The sequence below is a fragment of the Stenella coeruleoalba genome, assembly GCF_951394435.1.
Source record: "Stenella coeruleoalba genome assembly, chromosome: 18".
Lineage (NCBI taxonomy): Eukaryota > Metazoa > Chordata > Mammalia > Artiodactyla > Delphinidae > Stenella > Stenella coeruleoalba.
Window position 1 is genome coordinate 414,346 of NC_137164.1, and position 13,772 is coordinate 428,117.

The window sequence follows — 13,772 nt, forward strand, 5'->3', positions numbered from 1 at the left end:
GTACTCATTTACTGAGTCCTACAATAATTAGAAATCAGTTTCAGGTTTGCTATGCCCATTCTACTGTAAAATTCCAAATTTATTTGCAGTTCTTTTTGTCCTTAGAGTATATTCACTTCGGGTGTTGATTGTTCAAAAGTTACATGGATTAATTCTTTTTTTCTTCTGTGTGGTCATCAGTTTGATAAAGAGGTTTATTTGTTTGTTGTTAATTAGGACCTGTTCTCCCTGCCCTCCCTTCCCTCCATACCCAGTTTGAAGTACTGCTCTCTAATGACAAATCTGAGTTTTCTTTCTCTTATAAATGACTTAGTCTTTTTACCTGATGCCTCAAATTTTTTTATTTTCACTGTTTTGTAGAAACCAAAATTCAGCTGAGGCAATTTGAAGATCTAATTGACTTTATCCAGTTCATGGATCGGGCAGCATCCCATCTAACAAAGAAACGGTTGCTCCCAGGAGCTGCATAAAAGGGAAGGTTGTTTTTGGCAGAGGAGGTGGGATAAGGAGGTTAAAAGAGTGGATGATTTCAGGCCGGGTCACCTTCCCTTAGGGGGAGACTGGGGGTCTTACTAGGGAAGTTACCTCACCAGTCCTGACCAGGAAATTCCAGACTGAAGCGTTTAAAATTCCAATCACGGGAGAGGTTAGGCATTAGGTCTTGGTGGGCTTACAATGAGTGACTACATTTGGGGCCTCTTTTTAAAGTAGGCGTGTCTTTCGGACATGCTGTTGTCCTTTTTAGGTTAGTTACTCTATTCCTTAGTCTGTTTTTGGTTTTTTTTTCCTTAGTCTGTTTTTTCTTATAACAGTTTAGTAAAATATTCTATCCCAATCAATTTCTGTTGCTTATATTTATGTGAAATTTCTTTCTCTGAAACTTTAGAAGGCAGAGGAGGAGAACAAGATGATCTGTTTAGCTTCGTGGCTGCTGGGCAGCCTTCTTTACTGTTTTTCGGAGGGTTGGACAGTCTAGCCTTAGACTCCGTGAGGGCTTTTCCGGCTCTGTTTTCGCCCCGCCGCCACCACCACCACTTACGTCTGAATCTTCTATTTTCTTTCTGTTTCTCTGTCCTGCTTTATTTGGAATCTGGTCTCTGCTGCTTCTCACTGTGGACCTTGTCTCGGCCGTCCTGGCAGGGAGCATCCCCAGGGCCTGGACCAGCCCTCACCATCTGGTTCCCAAAGCTCCTCCCCTTTCAGCTGCTCCCCACATGGTCACCTGCCAGACTTTTCAGTGATTTCTCCCATTTTCATTGCTGCCTTTGCTCACTGTTGTGGAGATATTCATGCTACAGAGGTCTTACGGCTATTAGTAGTTTGTCCCTACCAGCTTATATTTTGGGGTTCCTTGGGATACTTGGCCACCTAATTGGGTTATGGATGTCGTCTGTGGGGGGTTTGTTTTGCTCTCCAGTTGCTCTGTCTTTATGAAGCGCGGTAGGAGGAGTCAGAAAGTTTTGCCAATGCCACCACATTCTGCTGCCTTAGTAACCTTGGTGGTGGTCTTTTAACTTCTAAAAATACACCTATCCTTTCTTTCCCTCCTTTGCTTCCCCAAGTCATTTAGAAGAGAATTTGGGGAAATGGGAACTGAAAATGCTTTGCATAGTGTTTTTGTATCTATACAGAGACTTTATTCTTAAGGGGTTTTGTTTGTTTGTTTAGAATAGGAAAAGATATTTTCCAGAGGGGATATTTCAGATTACTGTATTACACGAACCAAGTCAATTGGGGAAGTAAGATTTCTTTGCAGTCTTGCTAGTTTCTTATGTAAACTGTGAAATGTAACAGTAAGTTTAAAGATATTCTGGGATCCAAAGTCTTAAAAAAATCTTTGCGTTTGGGTTTGTAACTACTATTTTGGCATCCAGTAAAGTCTGTACAAATTACTTCCTTGGTGTCTCTGGAAATTCTGAAGTTGGAATCATGTGCAACCCACCATACATATGACTGTTGGGACCTACAGCAGCGTTGACATTTTCTGTCCCTCTGTGTTTTATCTGTTTCCTTAAACTGACCCTTTTTGTCACCACCAAGACCTATTTGTTAAATCAGAAATATAAGTAATACTGTACAACGTTAACTCACATAAGTAATTTTAAGGAGTTGAGAAACTGCTTGGAGAAAAAAATTCCTACCAGATTGCATTAGTACTGCTGTTCAAAACCTTTTAAATTACTATGTTAATGAGTACTTAAATCTTTTTTATACTTTATAGAGACTGCCCTTAAATAATGACATATTTGAGGCAAACTCTGATAGTGATCAACAAAGTGAGACCAAAGAAGACACTTCTTCAAAGAAGAAAAAGAAAAAACTAAGGCAAAAAGAAGAGAAAAGCCCAGATGATCTGAAAAAGAAAAAAGCAAAGACTGGGAAACTAAAAGATAAACCCAAACCAGACCTGGAGGGCTCCTCTGAAAGTATGGTTTTTGATTTAAGGACAAAGAAAAGAATTTTGGAAGCCAAAGAAGAATTAAAGGAATCCAAAAAGCCCAAAAAAGATGATATAAAAGAAACTAAGGAGTTAAAGAAAGTTAAAAAGGGTGAAATAAGAGATTTAAAGACTAAAAAAAGAGAAGATTCCAAAGAAAACAGAAAAGTAAAAAAAGAGAAATGTGTTGAATCTCAGGTGGACTCCGAATTGAGTGTCCTTAGTGATTCCCCTTTTCAGGAAGAAGACAGTGAAGATTTGCATTCTGACAACAGAAACGAGAAGCAGCCAATTAAAGGTGCAAAAGATAAAGCAGAGCCGGAGGCGATTCAAGATACTGTTTCTGATAAACAGCAGGATGGCACTGTGAGCGCTGATGAGGATGATGTCAAAGCAAAGAGGAAGAAAAAGAAACTGAGAAGGACAGAGGAACTTAAAGAGAGCAAAAAGCTGGAAAACAAGAGCCTCTTAGAGAAGAAAAATACACAGAAAAAGCAGAGGAATCCCGACAAAGGCCCAAGTGGCGCTGAGTTAGATAAGCCAATGGCTGCCTCCGCTCCAGCACAGAAGAGCTCCAGACCGTGTGCGGAGGAGAGAGGCTCCAGGCCCGCAGACTCCTCGGGGGAGGTGAGTGCGGAGGTGAGTGCCGGGGCAGGGTGGAGGGGTTGGCTCGATCTGATCGAAGGGCTGTAGCTTGCATCTCACACAACACACAGATGTTCAGATCAAGCTAGCACTCTTGAGTGGTCAGGAAGCTCCACGAGTAATGAGGAGACGGTAAAGCCCAGCAGACCAACCTCGTTTTCTTGCACTCCACAGATAGTGCCTTTTTTACAGATTGGAAGTCTGTGGGGACCCTGCGTCGATCAGGTTTATCGGCGCCGTTTTCCCAACAGCATCTGCTCACCTCGTGTCTCTGTGCCGCATTTTGGTCATTCTTGCAGCGTTTTAAACTTTTGTTTTGTTTTGTTTTTTGGCCACCCCGTGCGGCATACGGAACTTCCCCAACTAGGGATCGAACCCGGGCCCCCTGCAGTGGAAGTGCGGAGTCTTGACCACTGGACCACTGGGGAGGTTAATACTGTAGGTGTTACAGTGTTTGTGATCGGTGATCTTTGATGTTGTTATCGCAAAAAAGGCTGAAAGCTCAGATGATGGCTAGCATTTTTTAGCAGTAAAGTATTTTTTTTAATTAAGGTATGTACGGTTTTTTAGACATAATGCTGTTGCACACTTAATACTATAGTAAAAACATAACTTTTATATGCCCTGGAAGACAAAAAAAATTGTGACTCACTTTAGTGCAATATTCGCCTTATTTGCAGGGGTCTGGAATCAAACCCGCAGTATCTCTGAGGTGTGTCTGTGTACGAAGCTTTTCTACCATTAGGGAGATAATAGTGTATCAGAAGGAAGAAATTCTCCTCTCCCTTCTAGGTTCGTCTGGCTGGTTTAGAATTGAATTGGCATGAGACAGATGAACAGGGGGAAGATCAAACAAGTTTAATAACGCGTACACATGGAAGAGACCCAGGAAAACGGAGTAACTCGCCAAAACGGACGAAGTCCTCACCTCATGTACCGTCCTCAGCCAAAGACCAAAGAGGATGTTGAAGATGGGGAAGCAGTTAGGGGCAGCGACCAGGCAAAGCACAGTAGACAAGGGCGGGGCCGTCACACAGACGGAAGTCCTTGCTGCTCCACTGATGGCTCTGGAGGTTTGGGAGACACCCTTACAAACGGAGATCTCCCTTACAGATGCAAATGTTTCTCACAAGAGGGCAGCTCCTACTTGGTTTTCAGAGTTTTCCCCATGCCTGCAGTTTCTTGGAAAATAAGCAGCTTAAAAGAAGTAATACGCCCAAGAGACATACTTGGGGAGGCAAATTCTGCTCCCCTTCAAGCCTGATTAGTGAGAGGCAGTTACAAATGCTGAACATCCAGCTTTTGAACCGCCCCAGCAGTCTCCAGACTTGCTTTCTTTCGGACTGACCGCAACTAGAAAACTGGGGGCGAATTTGTGAACAGAAGTCAGGGGTTTTTAGAGGTATTCAGCTACTATGTAGCATTGTGAAGTAAAGCTTATAGCTAGCTTCCTCAGCTTATTTTATTAGCTTTTCACATCCTACTTGTATGTTCCCCCTGTTGTCTCAAGACTATACCACTTGTGGGACTTCCCTGGCGGTCCAGTGATTAAGACTCCGCTCTTCCAGTGCAGGGGGCGTGGGTTCGATTCCTGGTTGAAGAACTAAGATCCCACATGCCGCGCCGCACGGCCAAAAAAAAGAGAGAAGAACATACCACTTTTTCCTTAAATAATAGCAGAGTGCGCTAACTTTCTGAGTCTTTAAATTCTTGCAAAGATATATTTAATAGAGCTTATCTCACTATTATAAAAATAATTTTACATGTTTTAGTTTTAATAATAATTCTTCAAAGAGAGTGAGGAAACTTGGTGTTGGCTTTTGAATATGATATTTTGTAAATTGTCAGGGTTGAGGGGTAAGCTTGACTGAGGAAGCATTTGATGTGAGCGCAGATGTAGTCATCAGGGGTCATGTGCACAGTGCATAAAAGGGGGACCTGATGCCAGGAACCTGTTTTCCAGTTTTCAGAATCGGTGTCAGCTCTATCTGTTCTTGTTTTGGGTCTTACATGTGTCTTTTTCAGGAGAAAGAGACCAAAAAAAATGAACCCAAAGAAAAATACCCGAAAAAGCATGATTTGGACAAGGAAGAAAAAGGCCGAAAAGAGCCCAAGGCATTAAAGAGTGAGTGTGAATACTGACATTTGTCATTTACATGGGTCTTTCAGACAATGAGTCTAGTTCATTGTAAAGACAGACTCTCTTTTCTAAGCTGCAAGGTCATAGAGCTAGAAAATACGTTTACTGGGGAATTTAGAACCTTATGCTACTTTTTGTTTACCAATTATCTTAGTTACTTACATAATAATTTATATTATTAATATAATTAACTCCCCCCCCTTCTGTTCACCTTGTTCTTTTTCCTTTTGGATATGAGGTAGAATATATTCTCTTTATTTTTATTTATTTATTTCTTTTATTGAAGTATAGTCAACTTACAATGTTTTAGTTTCAGGTTGGGGATACATTATCTTTAGAGAGATAGGAGATTCGTTATGACAGAAAAGTAAATAAGTATCTCTTTTATAGTAGATGCTGAGGTAAACTACTGTTTAATATATTTATATATTTAGCTCTGTGTCATTTGTATAAATATAATGAATGTACATTTGATCACATCAGGATACAGCTCAGTTAAGGATCCATAGTGCATATTAGTACTGGAACAAGTACTTTATAAGACATTCACCATTACAGTGTTCGAATAAAACTGGATATTTTAGTTCACACACCAGAAAGTACCTGGAACACATGTTCTCGTGGAAGCAGTGATTTCTAAGAGATGGATGATTTCTTGGGGGTTTTCTCCCCAAAGCTGTGTGTAACTGAGGTAATATTAAAAGTGGGTTTGGGTTCTAGGCCTCAGTTTAGACTTGGCAGTAAGCCTCCGGCTGAGGGACTCTGGGAAGGAGCAGCGGTGCTTTGAGGGGTTGTGTGCAGGTGAGCGTAGTGTAGAGACTGTGCCTGTTCACAGCGATGCAACAGCTTGAAGCATCTTTTCTTTAGAGAGTGACTGGAGGTTCAAAATACTGTAAGATTAGAACTGGTTCATAACTTTTTCTTCGCCCGAGTATCTTATCTGTCAGTTTCAGGTACATTTTTACTGTAAATGTTTAGTCTTAAATGACTATTCGTTAAGTTCATAAGGGCACTCCAGGGAGTCTGATTGTTAGTATCCCTGAAACTAAAATCTGCTTCTGATCCAGGCCTGGTAGGGTGATGTGGCCTCACGGGCCTCACTGTGTCTTCCATTTTCAATTTTCAGAGTCTGTTGACCGTAATCTTGCTGCTTATGTGTACCTGTGCTTATATCTATGCTTGGCACCCAGCCTCCTGGACAGAAATAAAGCTGGGTTGTTGGGTATACTTTGGAAGTGTGCCAGAACTGGTGAACGTGAGAGTCCTTACGTTTCAGATGCTGTGGTGTGATGGCCTTCAGCATCCTCTGCATACAGTAGCTTGGGAAAATGCCAGAATTCAGTTGCCATCGGATTTAAATATGAGAAAAAAAGGACTTATCTGCAGAAAATAGTGGAAAGAATGGTTAACACTTTTATCTCTTTATCTCATTGAATGAGATAAATTTCTAGCTGCTGTTCTGTATTTTTGTTATTGGACCAATGTTCTATATAAATAATTAGGATGTCACCATTTAATACTCAGAGTTTAAATATGTCTGTAACAATCAACCTCAGTACTGTCACTATACAATATTACCTTCTGCATATGTCATTCTCGGGTGTCAGATACCTTTTTTTTTTGGCTGCACTGGGTCTTAGTTGCAGCACGCAGGATCTTTAGTTGTGGCATGCAGACTCTTAGTTGCGGCATGCGAGATCTAGTTCCCTGACCAGGGATTGGACCCGGGCCCCTTGCGTTGGTAGCGCGAAATCTTAACCGCCGGACCACCAGGGAAGTCCCCAGGTACTAGTTTTTAGTGAGGTATCTTTAAGGCACATAGTAGAAAACAAAATTGGTAAATTACTTAAGTTCCTTTCACTGTAATTTGGAAACAGTAAATCTTTATCGAGAGAGAGCCTTTTTTGGACTAGCTTTTTTATTGAAAAAAAAAGGTTCAGTTTGTGTTGGTAAGGATTGCACTCATATTTAATAATGCTTGCTTTTCTGCTGGCCACACCATTTTGAGCATTAACCAGAGTACCTGTACTCTTAGCAAACTGTAGTTTATCACAGGTGTTTAAACTATTTGAAACAAGCCTGTGCAGTTCTTGAGGAAGATAAATGAGAAGTGACTTAAGAGTGCTACTGAGAAGATGTCCCTATTTAACATGAAAGAATTGAGTAAAAAAACCTATCCGCTATGTACCCAAAGTTTATAATAGAGTTTTTCTCATATCTTTAGTTAAAAGCGAGTGGATTTCCACAGGCGTCAGGTGCAGTGTTGCCAGGCCACAGTCAGCGTGCTGACACCCTTACACCCCTCCCACTCTCCACCAGAAGTCCTTTTTGTACAAGGTTACCTTCAGGATACAACTGGAGGCAGCTGTCTCAGCAGAAGGACAGTTGGTGGTGTGACTAGGATTATTCTGAGGCTTGCTGTCTGCAGCGGCCTTTGTCAAAACTGGGAGTGGTTCAGAGCCCCAGAAGAATAACCATTTAATTTGGACGTCCTTTCTGAATATGGAGCGGCCAATAGAAAGATGAATGGAAAGAACTTCATGGCTGTGATAGTCAACCTGACCAGACTTTCTAACCAAGGCAGATATTAGTAAGAATTAAGAAAATATCTGTTTTTTTAACACTAACCCAGATTTTCTTTTGGTTACAACAGAAATTTGTGACTCATTTATTATCAACTTATTTTTGTCACTAGCATTTAAGGAAATCAGAAATGCATTTGATTTATTTAAATTAACTCCAGAAGAAAAAAGTGATTTTCCTGAGAATAATCGGAAAAGAGAAGAAGTACCACCGGATTGTAAAGTCACAGGAGACCACAGGAGCAAGGAAAACAAGCAGCTACTTAAAGAAAGGAGAAATACGAGAGATGAGACTGACACATGGGCATACATAGCTGCAGATGGTGGTCAAGAGGTTGTGGACAGCACGCCCCAAGCGGACGAGAATTCTGGTAGGTGTGTCCGTAGTCATTCTGCGGAGCGTTCTCTGTTCTGTGCACTGAGCTGTCTCCCTCGCCTTCCTCTCCGCTCCCACGGTCATTCTGATCTCAGGATGGAGTAGAAAACCATTTGAATCTCCTGAGTAAGTAACATTTTGTATTGGAGACGTAGATTATTCTGTGATTGCTGAATTGACCAGAAATGGATGTGGTATGCTCAGCACATCAGAAATTATACAGATTTCTGGTTTGCTGCCTTACCTGCTGTTGCCAAGCAGTCTGATGGTATATCTTACTAGATTTCTTTCAGAAAGCTATCAAATACTAACTTATTTGTATTCTTCCCTTTTAACTTTGCAGTAAATAACACTTATTAAATGAGGTTAGATTGTAAGTGCTATCCTGAGGATACCGGAATTAGCTGAGGAGGGGAAGGCCGTGTATAGAGTACATAGGACAGTAGCTGTGGAGAAGAGTAATAAAGGGATAGGGCAGAATAAACGAAAGAGGTTAATCTGATAAATTTCTGTATAACTCGTGAAACAGCTGAAGAGAAGTTCTGAAATATTTGGGATATATGGCAAAGCAGGTAGCTTGGGGGCCCTATTACTACAGAGCAGCTAGGCTCTGGGATACAGACAAGACAGGCCTGAGCTTGCAGGAGACTGGGACAGTGCCTTGGGGCGTGGGGGTGGGGTGGGGGCAGGGGGTTGCCCAGAGGGCAAATACCAAATAGCACAGCTGCTGCCATACCAAGCCATAAACACGAGGTCCATAGGTGTTGGTCCAGCCACCTGGGGAGCTCCTGGGTGAACCCTGAAACTACCCCCGTTCACAGAGGGCAGGGAGAGACCCAGGAAAGAGGCAGCCACCCTAGATGGGGAGGTGGCAGGCTGCTCTGGCAGAGAACTTCCAGGAGGCCCGTCTTGGGGGCCGCAGGATGAGTAGACCTCGCGCCCGCCCAACAGAATCTTAACAGTTTACGAAGAGGCCTTAGTTCAGTCCAGGTGGTCTTAGCAGCTTTTACTCTTTCCAGGCTGTGTCCTTGACACTGTTTCTACTGTGGGAACAGTGGGCACAGCATACAGCCCAAGGACAGGGGAGGATGTGAGGGGCCCCCTCCTGGCCAGGGTGTGGGCGGTGAGCACCTCGGACCTTCTCTCACAGCGGAGCATTGGTAAAGCCCAGAAGCTGGTTCATTGAAAGACTAATAGAATAGAGCAGCCTGGGGCACCATTAGTTTAAGGGAAAAAAGAATGAAGACTTAAACAGTATTTCCAGGGAAAAAAGAGACGTGATTATAGATGGCGTCCAGATTAAAAAGATAAAAATTCTATGAGCATTTTCTTACCATAGATTTGAAAACTGATTGAAATGGGAAACTCCTGGAAAGATACAGTTTAACAAAACTGACCCAAAAAGAAATACAAAAATTGGATAGTCTGGGCTTCCCTGGTGGCGCACTGGTTGAGGGTCCGCCTGCCGATGCAGGGGACGCGGGTTCGTGCCGCGGTCCGGGAGGATCCCGCGTGCCGCGGAGCGGCTGGGCCCGAGGGCCATGGCCGCTGGGCCTGCGCGTCTGGAGCCTGTGCTCCTCAACGGGAGGAGCCACAACAGTGAGAGGCCCGCGTACCGCCAAAAAAAAAAAAATTGGATAGTCTTATTACTATGAAAGAATGTGAAATAGTAATTTAAAATAGTCTTACAAATTTATGCAAGAGTTCATCAAACTCAGAAGTCTTCCCGAAAGCAGGTGGGTTCAGGAAGTGAGGTACAAGCATATATGCGACTTAGAGCCGTGCATGTAACGTGGAGCAAAGAAACAAAGGCTGTGCTGTTTCTGTGATGGGACGCTTTTAAATCCTTGAACTTTTTTTTTTTTTTGAAGTATAGTTGACTTACAGTGTTGAGTTAGTTTCAGGTGTACAGCAAAGTGGTTCAGGTATACATACATATATATATTCTTTTTCAGATTCTTATCCATTATAGGTTGTTACAAGATACTGAATGTGGTTCCCTGTGCTATACAGTAGGTCCTTGTTGTTTATTTTATTATTATTTTTTTAATCTATTTTATATATAGTAGTTTGTATCTTTTTTTTTTTTTTTTTTTTTGCGGTACGCGGGCCTCTCACTGTTGTGGCCTCTCCCGTTGCGGAGCACAGGCTCCGGACGCGCGGGCTCAGCGGCCACGGCTCACGGGCCCAGCCGCTCCGTCGCATGTGGGATCCTCCCGCACCGGGGCACGAACCCGTGTCCCCTGCATTGGCAGGCGGACTCTCAACCACTGCGCCACCAGGGAAGCCCTCATTGTAGTTTTGATTTGCATTTCTCTGAAAATTAGCAGTGTTGAGCATCTTTCATGTGGCTGCTGGCCATCTGTGTTTAAATCCTTTATCTCTTACCATCAAATATTTGATGGGCTTGTCACTTTTTAAACTAGTGCGGTCATGTTGAATTATCCCCAGATCCCCTCCACTGCACTGCCCGTAGAGAATGAACGTTTTCAGCCGTGGTGTTGACGAGCCCGTGGACCAGACACATGAGAGTGGGAATGAGCGCTGGCTTCGTGCGTGCGGGGGGTGGCTCGGAGCCCAGGGCGCTGGGGGCGTCATGGTGGCGCTTCCGGGGGAGAAACCCAGCCCAGTGCGACATGGCCGCAGGCAGTGGCTCTTCTTTACTCACGGATCTGGTCTCTACGTTCAGAATGCCTGTACCTACATGGAGGCGGGGAGCAGTGTACAGCTGCCCCTCCTGTAAGGTGGCGCAGTGCAGTTGATGCTCTGCATCTGGCCCTTCCGGATGAGGAGGGCTGAGCGTCTATCCAAGAAGAACGGCCGAAGGAAGAAACGTTAGCGCTTCCTCTTACTGAATCCTTGATTTCTCGCTGCCTTTCAGCTTCCAAAGTTCATATGTTATTATTTTACAGTTAATAGTAAACCTATTTGTCTTGATGCCTCTTTGTGTGTGACCTCTAAAAGTGGATAATTCATGTTACTTCCCAAAGGAAATCAGAAATTTAACTAGAGACTCGGTTACGTAGTGACGTATGTTCAAAGTGTGTGTAACATTCTGATTAGGGCACCATATATTTAATAAAACAGCATTGTATTTTTTTTTATAGTCCAGCAAAATGTATCTTAATAAGGCTCTTCTGTGTTCCAGATGGCAGACAACAGATTTTGAGTTTCGGCATGGATTTGCAGTTGGAATGGATGAAATTAGAGGATTTTCAAAAACATCTTGATGGGGAAGATGAGAATTTTACAACAGCAGAAGCAATTCCAAGCAGTGAGTAGTTCTGGAATTACGGGGATCCCCTTCATGAATCTAGGTATGTAAAACCTAATTTATCTTTCCTTTCATTTTAGATGTATTGAGGGATGCTGTGAAAAACGGGGATTATATTACTGTGAAGTTTGCACTTAATTCAAGTGAAGAATATAACCTGGACCAAGAGGTAAAGTGTCTTTGTAAAAATCTCATGAAAGGAAGATGGAAAGTCACTCTTTTATTTATTTATTTATTTATTTATTTAGAAAGTAACTCTTTTAAAATAATTCAGTTTTATTCTTTCTTTTCCTAACTATAAAAGTGATACATGTTGACTTTATGGGATTCAAACATTCTAGAAATGTATAACGTAGAAAATTATAGGGCTTCCCTGGTGGCGCAGTGGTTAAGAATCCACCTGCCAACGCAGGGGACACGGGTTCGAGTCCTGGTCCAGGAAGATCCCACGTGCCGCGGAGCAACTAAGCCCGTGCGCCACAACTACTGAGCCTGCGCTCTAGAGCCTGTGAGCCACAACTACTGAGCCCACAAGCCGCAACTGCTGAGCCCATGTGCCTAGAGCCCATGCTCTGCAGCAAGAGAAGCCACTGCAATGAAAAGCCCACGTGAAGCAACAAAGACCCAACACAGCCAATAATTTATTTATTTATTTATTTATTATTTTTTTTAAAATGAAAGAAAATTACAGGTCCCGTAATTCCAACCCTGTATAATGACCATTAGTTTTAGCCGTGATTTGCCTGGTTTTGTCTGTGGTTTAACCTCTGCACTTTGAGGGGAAAGTGACTCCTCGTTTTCATGTCACCATTTGTGTTTCATTGGTAGTTCCCTATTTACAACAACTGCCCATCTTTCTGTTGTTGTGTGTGTGTGTGTGTGTGTGTGTCCGCGCTGTGAGGCTTGCAGGATCTAGTTCCCCGACCAGGGATCGAACACGTGCCCCCTGTGGTGGAAGCACACAGTCTTAACCACTGAGCCACCAGGGAAATCACCCAGCTTTCTATTGTTGCTGGGTTTTTTCACACTGATTTGTAAAGATTTTAATGGAAGCATATTAACCCATTCTCTATTTTTACATTTTTATTTTTTGAGTCTTATTGCTTGGAGGGATTTTTATTTTTAGGTAGTTACATCTGTTGATCTGTTCCTTTAAGCCTTTTGGGTGTCCTACCTTGCTTAGAAAAGATTCTTGTATTTTCTTCTTCAGTTTTCTTGCTTTAATAGTGGATTTGTTAGGTTGAATCCTTTACGATTGCAGTAAAAAGATTATTGGGATTTTCATTAAAACCACATGAAATATATAGATTATTTTAGCTCAGAATGGACACTTTGAGTCTTCCATCCAGGAATATGACAACTCTATATTCATTCAGCTCTTCATTTATTCCCTTAAGCAAAGTTCTTTGGGCTTTTTTCTTCATATAGTTCTTGTATGTTTATTTTAGATGTATTCATACATATTTTATAATTTTTAAATCATTTTCCATATATATGCTGTGTACAAGAGACCCACTTCAGACCTGGGGACACATACAGACTGAAAGCGAAGGGATAGAAAAAGATATTCCATGCAAATGGAAATCATAAGAAAGTTGGAGTAGCAATACTCGTATCAGATAAAATAGACTTTAAAATAAAGACTGTTAACAATAGATAAGGAGGGACACTACATAATGATCAAAGGATCAATCCAAGAAGAAGATATAACAGTTATAAATGTTTATGCACCCAACATAGGAGCACCTCAATGCATAAGGTAAATGCTAACAGCCATGAAAGGAGAAATCGACAGTAACACAATAATAGTAGGGAACTTTTAACACCCCGCTTTCACCAATGGACACATCATCCAAACAGAAAATAAATAAGGAAACACAAGCTTCAAATGACACAATAGACCAGATAGATCTAATAGATATTTATAGAACATTCCACCCAAGAGTGGCAGAATACACTTCTCAAGGGCACACGGAACATTCTTGAGGATAGATCACAGCTTGGATCACAGATCAAGCCTCGGAAAATTTAAGAAAATTGAAATCATATCAAGCATCTTTTCTGACCACAACGTGATGAGATTGGAAATCAGTTACAGGAAAAAAACTGTAAAAAAAACACAAATTCGTGGAGGCTAAACACTGCACTATTAAATAACCAAGAGGTCACAGAAGAAATGAAAGAAGAAATTAAAAATACATAGGAACAAATGACAATGAAAACACAACGACCCAAAACCTGTGGGATGCAGCAAAAGCAGTTCTAAGAGGGAAGTTTATAGCAATTCACTCTCACCTCAAGAAACAAGAAAAATCTCA

The 13,772-nt window shown here is 42.0% G+C and overlaps 1 protein-coding gene and 1 pseudogene across 4 annotated transcripts in view; both read left to right on the plus strand.

Moving 5' to 3' along the window:
• MPHOSPH8 (M-phase phosphoprotein 8) overlaps positions 1–13,772 on the plus strand; it is a 53,436-nt gene that overhangs the window by 23,770 nt on the left and 15,894 nt on the right. For 2 of the 3 annotated variants that reach the window (XM_079903352.1, XM_079903354.1), the window contains exons 3-7: positions 2,222–3,076; positions 5,108–5,207; positions 7,918–8,175; positions 11,329–11,454; positions 11,535–11,623. In XM_079903352.1, the coding sequence (XP_079759478.1) occupies positions 2,222–3,076; positions 5,108–5,207; positions 7,918–8,175; positions 11,329–11,454; positions 11,535–11,623 (1,428 nt within the window). The remainder of the gene's footprint in view (positions 1–2,221; positions 3,077–5,107; positions 5,208–7,917; positions 8,176–11,328; positions 11,455–11,534; positions 11,624–13,772) is intronic. The other variant, XM_079903353.1, reaches the window with a different exon arrangement.
• LOC307176667 (protein kish-A-like) lies at positions 6,322–6,541 on the plus strand (annotated as a pseudogene). Its single transcript has one exon. The product of its transcript is annotated as a protein kish-A-like (transcript).